The sequence below is a fragment of the Carya illinoinensis genome, chromosome 3 (assembly GCF_018687715.1).
Source record: "Carya illinoinensis cultivar Pawnee chromosome 3, C.illinoinensisPawnee_v1, whole genome shotgun sequence".
Classification (NCBI taxonomy): domain Eukaryota; kingdom Viridiplantae; phylum Streptophyta; class Magnoliopsida; order Fagales; family Juglandaceae; genus Carya; species Carya illinoinensis.
This window is the reverse complement of record NC_056754.1, coordinates 55,560,366-55,571,585: the sequence shown is the minus strand read 5'-3', so window position 1 is coordinate 55,571,585 and position 11,220 is coordinate 55,560,366. Positions and strand designations below refer to the sequence as shown.

General features: G+C 34.4%; 2 protein-coding genes across 2 annotated transcripts; both read right to left on the bottom strand.

The window, feature by feature from the left end:
- Nucleotides 1-5,259: 5,259 nt before the first annotated feature.
- Nucleotides 5,260-5,868, bottom strand: LOC122305477 (putative receptor like protein 25). Its single transcript, XM_043118040.1, has one exon. The coding sequence runs from the start codon at nucleotides 5,866-5,868 to the stop codon at nucleotides 5,260-5,262; it is 609 nt and encodes a 202-aa protein (XP_042973974.1).
- Nucleotides 5,869-6,061: 193 nt separating this feature from the next.
- On the bottom strand, nucleotides 6,062-8,182 carry LOC122304993 (receptor-like protein 6). Its single transcript, XM_043117254.1, has one exon. The coding sequence runs from the start codon at nucleotides 8,180-8,182 to the stop codon at nucleotides 6,062-6,064; it is 2,121 nt and encodes a 706-aa protein (XP_042973188.1).
- Nucleotides 8,183-11,220: the final 3,038 nt, after the last annotated feature.

Genomic DNA, 11,220 nt, shown 5'->3' with positions numbered 1-11,220 from the left:
TTGCCTCTTTAATTTTTTTACAGTTTCTCAAGGAAAAAAAAGAGATGAGCCAATAAAACCAAACCCATGAAAGTAGAATCAGAAGAAGAAAGAGAAAGAGAAAGAGAGAGGTCTTAAAGGCGAAGGTGTGCTCTAGTTTACATTCGAAATGTGGTCTTTCTTTGCTTTCTCTTTTTTACTTTTTGTTTTCATTTTTTTTTTTATTCCACGTAACCTCCTATGTACACCGATTAGCCCCCGCTTGTACCTAGCAGAACTATATTTTTCTAGATTTTGATCTTCTAGTATTTTAATAATTTTTTTTGGCAATATTTTCATGACAAGGGTGGTGCCGCTCTATGTAGTAAAACAACCCTGATGGCCCAAAGGTTGCTATTAGCACACTAGCTAGGTGCAACGTCGCCCATGGCGCAGCATGCACCAGCTGGGTGCAACGCACGTAGGTAGCAAAAGCGTAATGCCTGGTACTATGCCAGTGTCATGGTACAACGTTGTACGGTATGCCGAGTAGGCATCATTGCCATGGCGCTTTGTCTCTGCCAAGAGCTTCCGCATTGGCATTAATGGCTGAGTGCACTGCGGCTATGGCCTGAATTCTATTTCTTCTGTTACATGAATAGTAACCGTAAGAAGATGTACTGTTGCGGGTCCTTTTTTGGCAAACCCTCTTGGGTTAGAAACATATAAGGGCTTGTTTTAAAATAAATCTTTTCATCTAGAGTCAAAACGGGCCTATTTTTCAAATTAACTTTTTAAAACTAGCCCATGTTATATTTTAAAACCAAAACCCAGTCTTATTCCAATCTATCATATGATATAAATTTTAATAAAAATTAAGTTAGAAATTAATAATTAGATATTATGGCGCAATAGATAATTATGAAGCTTAGTGTATTTTCGATTTTGTGACCTGTGTTAATTATTTTTGTTCTAATTTAGGTTGATGTGGAGAATTTTTTAGAAGTGTGTGCAGTTCAAATTAATTTTGTTCTAATTTTCTGACCGAGAAGAAAGTTTAAAGATTGGGTATGCAACTTTTATGACACATTAATCTCTACCATGAGCAATGGTTGGAAACAATTGACGATTCTTATTAGTGTTAGATAGCCTTAGACCACCATTATTGTAAAAACCTCTAAAAGGTCTTGAGTGAAATTGGGATGCATGCACTATATTTTCCCAGAAGTTGAAGGGAATGACTAATTCATAGAGTTAAACCATTATTTTGCCTTTGAGAATATTGTGGGAAATAAAAGAAGATATGCTTCTTCTTCTTTTTGTGTAATGCAAGGATTAAGTACTTCCAAATTTGAGTCTGAGTATTATAATTTTAAAGCAACTTAGATTAACTCACAGATATGTATATATATTTTAAAACTTGCTAGTACATTTGACAAGTATAGCATTAAAATCAAGAGTGTTGAGGACATTTTTGACAGACACGTTGATTTAAAAGGTTTTTCAGTTCACCTTTTTGAGGTATTAGCAATGATAATCTTGCTAAGATGAACGGAAAAAGCAATAAACCCATATTGTTGATCTATTGGGTGCATAGAATCTTAGAGCTTCTATTTTTATAGACTGGAGTGGGGGTCTATTGCACTTGGGCCGATTTCTAAATTTCTGGGACAACACAAGCTACATAAAAAAATAGCAAGCATATATGTTTCGATAAAGACATCAAATGCACAATAAACTCATGGAAATTTTTTTTCAAACCATCATTTTTTTCACAGATGAGATTAAATGAAATGAAATAAGTTGAGATAAAAGTTGAATAAAATATTTTTAGTATATTTTTTTAATATTATTTTTATTTTGAGATTTGAAAAAATTAAATTATTTATTTTATTTTGTGTGAAAATTTAGAAAAATTGTAATTATTATATGAGATGAAATGAGAACGGATATGAAAACAGGCGAGATCTTAGTCTTCTATCCTACTTTCTTTTAGTCGACGAGTTGAACAGAGTTATAACCATTATTCAAAGTTTGTTTGATGACTTGAATTAGACCAAAGAAAATGAAGGGAAAGTGGGGAGCAGTTATGCAAACCATTGAATAATTTGAATTATTGGGTTTCACCGAGATCTTGAACTTGATATGATCTACCATACCAAGGCACGTCTTACGGACATACAATTAATGGTCAATGACTTTGGTACGTAGCTGCCCTTGGACTTTGTTGTTCCAACTCAGGCTTCTGGTTGTACAAATTTGTGGAATGCATGCATGAAATTCGTTTCATTGCAAGTAGAGCAATACTGATATATAAATAATCACTTTAGTTGTGCGTGCAAGCATTCATGATCAATGACTTATTATACGCCACATGATCAAGGACTTGAAGAGAAGTGAGAATGCCATTCATACTCTTTCCAATACTGATGACCCATTCCAAAAATCCCTCAAAGAGATAAACAAATAACAAGTCAACATTACACTACATAAAACACTAAAGAAACTTGGTCGAGCCTGAGAGTAGAAGTGGGCCAAAATTGGGTTCGAGATTGAGAGGAGGAGAGGTGCAAGAATGAAAGCCTGAGGTTGTGGTTTTGAATTTCAAAAGGAGAAAACGAAGGAATTTTCAAAGTGGAGGGATTGTTAGAATCTAAATCAAATCTTAGATAGAGTAGAGCAGAAGGGATAGGCAGAGCAGAAATGAAAAAAATAAAGCCATGTAGGCTTGGGTAGTAAAGGAGTAGTGGGAAGTAGTAAGGATATCATTACCCTCTAAAAAAAGGTCTTGAAAGAATAGTGAATTGAGATATATATAAGATGCATTCATCATGTCATGTATAAAATTCTTGCTTTGTTCTACATACCTAGGCCTAGCTAGCTAGCCCTAAGCAATTAAGGAGGCTTGAATAAGGTGCTTGGCTTTAGATCATTTATGGAGTTAGCAACCATCGATCCAGGGGTAGAACTACATTGAGGGCTAGAGCCTGGGGAGCTACAGCCTCTAAAACATTTTCAAAATAATATATAGTTTTCTTAAAAATGTCTTTAGTATGAAGACAATTTATCCTATTAAAAACTTAAAAAAAAAAAAAAAAAAAAAAGCCTACTCTCTCAAAAATCTCACTTATTATTTATTTGTCTAGATTATGATCTTTTATTATTTCAATAATTGTTTCATTCTTGGAGAAAATTTTTTGGCAATATCTTCTAGATAAGGGTGGTGCAGCTCTATGCAGTAAAACAACCCTGATGGCCTAAAGATTGCTATTAGCACAGTAACGCACAACATAATAGCATTGTGTGCACACATGGACATTGTTGCAGGCACTACAACGTAGACCGCATGGGTGCCAAGCATAGTAAGCGTAGTACTACGAGGTACTGCTTGTGATGCTATGCTCACCAACTTAGTGTAATGAGCACTTGGAGGTGAGGGGAGCACCCAAGGTGTGGTGGGGCCACCTTTGCTACACATGAGCCACATAACAACATGGAGCCATAGGCTCTACTACGGATTTAGATATGTGCATATTTGGACTGTAAACATCGTCCTCTATTGTAGGTGGCAGCACCACTGCAAGTTGTGCCTTGGGGTAAAAGATGGCAGAGGCAAAACATGTTGATATTGCACACAACAAGTAGGTGCAGCATTGCCCATGGCGCGGCATGCACCAGTTGGGTGCAATGCACGCAGGCAACGAGGGTGTAATGCTACCCTGGCACTGTGCTAGTGTCATGGTATAGCGTTGCACGGTATGCAGAGTAGGGTAGCATTGCCATGGCACTTTATCTTTGCCATTAATGGCCGCTTGAACCACCCCATAGTTGGTCGTGTCCACTTAATCAATTGGGACAATCTTCTCTTAATAGGACAAATGGGAACTTCCAGTTAGGGGTGTCAAATTATATTAACGGGTCGTGTTCATGTCGTGTCAAAACATGTATATTATACTATATAAGTCAACCCTAACCCGACCCATTAACATAACATGTTGTATTATGTCAATTCATTTTGACTCATTAGTGAATATTACAAACTAGGTTAACACGACATAATACAACCCGTTTCAAAATATTTTATGTAAATGGGTTGAATAAGTCTGAAATTAACCCGTTTGACCTGATTAAATTTAGTATAATTTTATCTAAATGTTAAAATCATAATATTTATAAAAATTAGAAAACTAATTACAAGTCCAAATTTACAATCCAAACAATAAAAATGGTATAATTGTAATTTTAACTTTCTTAACGTGTCATAATGGGTTGACCCGTTATCAACCCGTTAAACAATCGTGTCTTAACGGGTTAGCCCGTTTTGACCCGAACCCGTTAAGATTAAACTCTAACAAGCTATTATCATGTCTTGTTTGTGTCGGGTTAACGGGTCGTGTAATAGATTGCCACTCCTACTTCCAGTGCTACGAGAATCCTTATGTCGGCATGTGACAATATAGACACTTTCTCACTTGAAGTTGACATATGCTTCAACCAATATTTAATTTATTGCTTGCTTCCATGGTATTTTCTTTTTCTGTAAATGACCAAATTAAGCCAAACATGATCAAGACGGGTACTTCACCGTTAATAAATGAAGATTTTGAAGGTGGATTAAATTTTCAAGTAGTTTAGTTAGCTGGCCTGGCCTTTTGACTTCCAGATCTTAACATGGAATGCAAGATTTCTAAAAATAAACGTTACTGACATTGATTGAGAAAGAACATGCAAGTGGGACGTCAATTAATATTTGTGAAACTTTTAATAGAATTTCATTATTTAGAAATTTTACACGAAATTATATATAAAATTTGCCTAAAATAGTATTATTTGAAGGAGCGATATAGCTACAAAGGCATTACATAAAAATAATCTTATAAATTAAAATGGTTTCATGTGATCCATCAAATCTATTTTACAAAAAGTAATTTCGCAATCTGATAAATCATATCAAGCTAGTCACATAAGCTTATGTGATTACTTTTGTATAATCAATTTATGGCTAAAGTATTTCTCTAGTTAAAAAGGAGTGAACACATAATTACACTCAAGATGATGCAACCCCTTAAAAAATAAAAAATAAAAAATAAAAAAGGTTAAAAGGAGCGACTAGATCCCACATATCATCCTTCATCTTTTTTTCTTTTTTAAGAAGAAGATGATATCTAAATTTTATTAGTAGTCCTCCCTTATGGCGGAGGAAAACTATGATAACAAATCAAATACCTAGGAGTTACAAATACTAAAGAAAAACCCAAAACACAGGTATAAATAAAACCATAAACAAATCAAAATCATCCTTCATCTTGCCAGCTGCTTTATTCCAAAGATGTTCATGAACCAATCACGTTTTCTTGTAATCACAATATGCCCAATGGTCACTCCAACAACTAGTCCAAATGCATAACCTACCACAATAACTTTCCAACCAAATTCAAATGCAGATCCCGATTCTTGACTTTGATCTATAGAGATTGAAGGAGGTGTTGGCAAAGCATTAGAATCCTCACAGTCCTTTGAGAGAGGTCTCCCACATAACTCTGAATTCCCCTCAAATGAATTGTTTCCAAATGTACCAAACTGGTTCCCTTGTGGTATAGGTCCTGTGAGAAGATTGTTTGAAACATTGAAAAATCCCAAGAAGGTGAGTTGTGTTAGTTGCTGTGGGATCTCTCCAGACAAGTTGTTTTCAGAAAGGTCTAATGATTCCAACTCTGTAAGATTTGCTAATGATTGTGGGATGTGGCCCGTGAGAACATTATTCGAAAGATTGAGCAAATGAAGCCCCCTTAAATTTCCGATGGATTCTGGAATTTCTCCACCAAATCTGTTGCTCGAGATATCAATGGCTTTGAATAAGTCTTGGACCTTCTCGTAAAAGAGAGCGATTCCCTTATTTGTCATTGTCATCGTGTAATTATAATCATAGAGCCAAGAATTACACAAAAATCTTTGTGGTACGATAGATGAGTTTACTTGGATATATGACAAAATATCTGAATTAGCAAACTCACGAGGCTGCTTCCAATTTCCAAAAATTTCTAATGGCAGTTTCCCAGTAAAACCATTGTGGGAAAGGTCAATGACTCGCAAGTTGGGAAACTTATAGCCAGCTTTCGAAGCTCCTATCTGACCATGGAAGTTGTACGTTTGAGCGCAAATTGAGAACCTTTAGATTTGGAAGATTTTCCAACCAAGAGGGAAATAAATCATGCAATTTATTGTTGAAGTCAGCAACCTCCAACCTCATACACTTGACCAACGATCTTGGTAACTGTCCTTGGAATCTGTTCTGTCTGAAATTGATTATCCTTAACTCGGTTCCTTGTGTCCATGTTTGTGGAATGCTTCCTCGAAATTTGTTCCTTTCCAGGTCAATCACTAAGAGAGAAGCACCAAAGTTTTGCATACATCTAGGAAGTGAACCACTCAAGTTGTTTTTTGCCAAATCAAGGACTCGAATAGAAGTGAGAATGCAAGTCAATTCCGAAATATTTCCAGTCAGTGAGTTGTTTGAAATATAATAATGAGAAATGGTGGCTGGTGGAATGGGAAGTGACCCTTGAAGCAAATTAGACCTGAGGTCCAAACCACGAAGACGAGTCCATGGAAGAGGCATTGGATGTTGACCCAAGCTTGTTATAAAGTTGTTCGAAAGGCAAAGAAACTCAAGACTCAATTTGCTCGTGTCCCAGATCCATTCCGGTACCATGCCATGGATTTTGTTGTAGGACAGATCTAAACACACTAATCGATCTTTATTTTTTACGAAATCTGGAAACTTGTTCAAGTTGCACGAAGATAATCCCAAAAGCTGGAACTTCGGCAGACTCGCATTGGCACTGGCATCTTCTACGGATAATTGATTATTCGACAGACGCAAAATAGTTAAATATTTGAGCTTAACAAACTTGCCAAACTCCACACTGCCACTAAAGGTGTTACTAGCAAGATCAAGGCGTTTAAGATTCTTGAGATTAAAGATTGAATCTGGAATTCGACCTTGAAGGTTGTTGTTCCCAAGTTCTAATGAAGTTAACTTCGTGAGATTCATTAGAGGGAAAGGAATTTCTCCCTCAAGTAGGTTATAGCCTAGAGAAAGGTAACTTAGTTGTGTTAGATTTCCAAGTTCAAACGGGATTCGACCTATCAATTGATTGATGAAGAGATCTAGAACGGAGAGTTGGATGAGGTTTCCAATTGATGATGGGATCTTACCCACGAAAGAATTATTTGAAATCTCAAGATAAATGAGGCTTGTGAGGTTACCGAGGGAAGAGGGAATGAACCCCGAAAAGTTGCAACTCCGCAAATCCAACTTATTCAGGGAGCCCAGGTTTCCTATTGAAGTGGGTATCTCACCTAAAAAACTTGTGTATGCGAGGTTCAAAACCTCAAGGGGGCTACTCCATGTGAACTCAGACAAATAACCAGTGAGACCTTCATTGTAAGCCACATCAAGAACCTTCAAATTTGGTAGCTTAAATATGCCCACTGGAATATTTCCTTGCAATCCACAATATTGAAGATGGATGGACGTCAAAGATGACAAACTTGCCAAGATACGAGGCACCACAGAGCTTATGTTCACATAGTTTAAATGAAGCCTTTGTAGGCGAGTCAAATTTCCAACTAGGCTTATTAGGCCAGACTCGAGTTTCAAAAGCTGTTTTCCAGAATAGAGATCATGGTTGTCGGACAGATCAAGGGATGACAAGTTTGATAATTGTGAAATTTGTAATGGAATTTGACCCGAAAACATAGAAGCAGAGAGATTGAGATACGCGAGTGTTGAAAGATTACTTACCTGGGACGGGATTTGGGAGTAGTTAAAGTGATTGTAGGCGAGATTAAGGCTTTGAAGGTGAACAAGGCGGAAAAGGCTGCTGTTGGGAGCAAGAGAACCATAGAGACGACCGCTACTGAGGTCGAGGCCAGTGACATGACCTGTGTCTTCATCGCACTCAACTGCATCCCATAAGCAGCAATCACGATTGTCTCCTTCCAGTGTCCAAGAGGAGACCTTTGGATAAGCAGAAGGATCGTGAGATTTGGATTGATTAATGATGACAAAGCTTTCCTTGAATTGCAGCAAGGCTGCACTCTCATCATCCCGGCAAAGGATTTCCGTGAAAGAAGAAGCATAAGCGAGCATAAGTATATGCACCAGCGAGAAAAATGAAAGCAAACGAATTAACATGAACGGGAAAAGCGATAAACCCATATTGTTGATCTATTGGATGCATAGAATCTTAGAGCTTGTGTTTTTATAGACTGGAGTGGGGGTCTGTTGCACTTGGGCCGATTTCCAAATTTCTCTGACAAGACAAGCTAGAAGAAAAAATAGCAACGATGTATGTTTAGCTTACGACATCAAATGCACAATAAACTCATGGAAAGTGGAAACACATTTTCAAACTGCCATCATTTGTTTTTATAGATGAAATGAGTTAAGATAAAAGTTTTAAAATTAAATAAAATTTTATTAGAATATATTTTTTTAATATTACTTTTATTTTGAGATTTGAAAAAAGAGAATTATTTATTTTATTTAATGTGAAATTTTAAAAAAATTATAATAATTAAATGAGATAAAATGAGAATGAATGTAAAAACAAACAGATAGTCTTCGCCTACTTTCTTTTAGTGGACGAGTTGAATAAAGTTATTACCATTATTCAAAGTTTGTTTCATGACTTGAATTAAACCAAAGAAAATGAAGGGAAAGTGGGCCAAAGCTGGAAATAGTTGTCCATACCATTGAATTGGGTTTCACCGAGATCTTGAATCTGATCTGCCAGCTTATGTACGTACAATTGCTCAATGAGTTTGGCTGCTGCCCTTGGACATTGTTGTTCCAAGCATGCATAAAACTCGTTTCTTTGCAGGTCGAGCAATACAAATTTATAAATAATCACTTCAGTTTTGCGTGCAAGCATTTATGCTCTATGACTTATTATACACCACATGAGCAATGGTGTATAATAAGAAGTGGTGGCTAATGGAATAGGAAGTTATATATTTTTACAAAAATTCTATATGTAGTTATTTTTATATTTTTTTTTTGTACAATCTATTGATGTAATTGATTGTATATTAAAAAAAATTAATACAGTCAATCACATTAGTTAAATGCATAAAGAATATGTAAAAATAATTATATGTAGCATTACTCATAAAAATATTATCTGACTTATTATATATTTTTACGGTCCACATATTATTTCAAATATATTACTAAGAAATGGTGGCTGATGGAATAGGAAGTTCTACAATCGTGGACTCGCACGTTTGGTTATACAGATGGGATGAAAGTTGAATAATATAATGTTAGAATATATTTTTTTAATATAATTTTTATTTTGAGATTTAAAAAAGTTAAATTACTTTTTATATTTTATTTGAAATTTTGAAAAAAATATAATGATTAAATGGAAGGAAATGAAATGATAAACCATGCTTTTCGACCTACTGTTATTTCTCATTACTTTTGTCTTTTCCGTTTTCCCACACCTTGATTCTTATATAATTTTATTATTATTCTTCAAATAAAGAAAGAAAAAAAAATAAGACTATTTACTTTATTATAGCTATTTTTTTTTTCAAGGTAATTATTATAGATATTGACTTATCGGCATTTACTCATTTGGTCTCTTAATTATTCTATTTTCAACTTTTTGTATTCTCTCTATTTAATTTGGTGTTAATTGAGAAATAGAAGCTGTCCTTCCTCAAGATTAAAAGAATATTTTTATTTTTATCTTTTTACATTTAAAGAAAAAATGTTTAGACTTGTTTCGATAATAAAATTAGATGAGAAATCTATTAATAATATTGAAATGATTTGTAAATAGTAGTGAAATGGTTTGAGTTAAGAAATTTTATTAAATTTTAGAAAATGTAAGAGTATAAGTTGAATAAAAATGCTATAAAATTAAAATATTATTAGAATATAATTTTTTAATATTAATTTTATTTTTAGATTTAAAAAATTCATATTATTTTTTGTGTTTTATTTGAAAATTTAGAAAATTACAATGATTTGGTAATGATTAGATAAAAAAGTTTAAAATTTAAAATTTTATTTGAGTAATATTTAAAAAGAAAATTATAAGAAATTTTTAACTGAAATAAGATGAGATGATTTATGTTTTCAAACGAGAGCTTAAACAATTAATACATGACATACAAGTAAGTATTAATTATTCATGCACAATTATGCGGATTGACAATTGATATTGATCATGAGTATGGTCTCACAGAAAGACAAGTACTACGTACTAGACCTCCTTAATATTTTATAAGGTATATGCAGATCGAGAGTTGTCTTGCTATTATTATTACAAGTCATATTATACTAAAAATAGTAAGTATTTGTAATAAGTTATTTACAATAAAAATGATTATTTACATTTAAAATTGATTCATTTTAATAGAATTTTTCTTTTCGAAATTTTTATTTTTGGTAAGTAACTCGATACCAAGGAGCTGGAAGAACTACGTAGGTAAGCTTTTTTTTTTTTAAAATGAAACTTATACTTGCATTAACTTATCAAGTGTTTACAGGAGCCAAGTTGGCTGAATAGACTACACTTTCCACTACATCATCTGGACTTAATACTGCTTCTTTGGCAAGATTATGGGCATAAACATTGCCACATCTTTTGACATTTGAGACCCTCGAACTAGTTAAGGATACAAGCCTATGTTTTATATTACTAAGGATCATTCCCACTCTATCCCATCTATCTATTTGTTTTCTTATTCCTTGTACAATGGTTAGAGAGTCCCCTTCTAATATAACTGATCTGCAATCCAATTCATAAGCCATATCTGCTACATATAGACCACCTATACTTTCAGCTAGTAGGGGATCCATTAGACATGGTTTTGACAGTTTTTTGGTAGCTAAAATACTGCCTGTATGATCACGAGCCACTAACCCAAAGCCTGCTCTTCCCCTAGCTTCATTCAGACTTGCATCCCAATTGATTTTGGTTACCCCTATTGGTGGAGGTTGCCATCTGTTCTGTATCTCTGCATTCCTTCTATGTTGTGTCATTTGTTTTTGCTGAAGCACTTTATATTCTTCTAATGTCTTCCTTGCTTTCTTGACTAATGTATTAGGATGAGTAAAGGCATTTTCAAATACAAACTGATTTCTTCTATGCCATATGTTCCTTGCTATTATTACAAACACTTCCAATGCATCTTGATCATAATTTGACATTAGTGCTTCGACTAACTCTCTAAAGTTTGCAT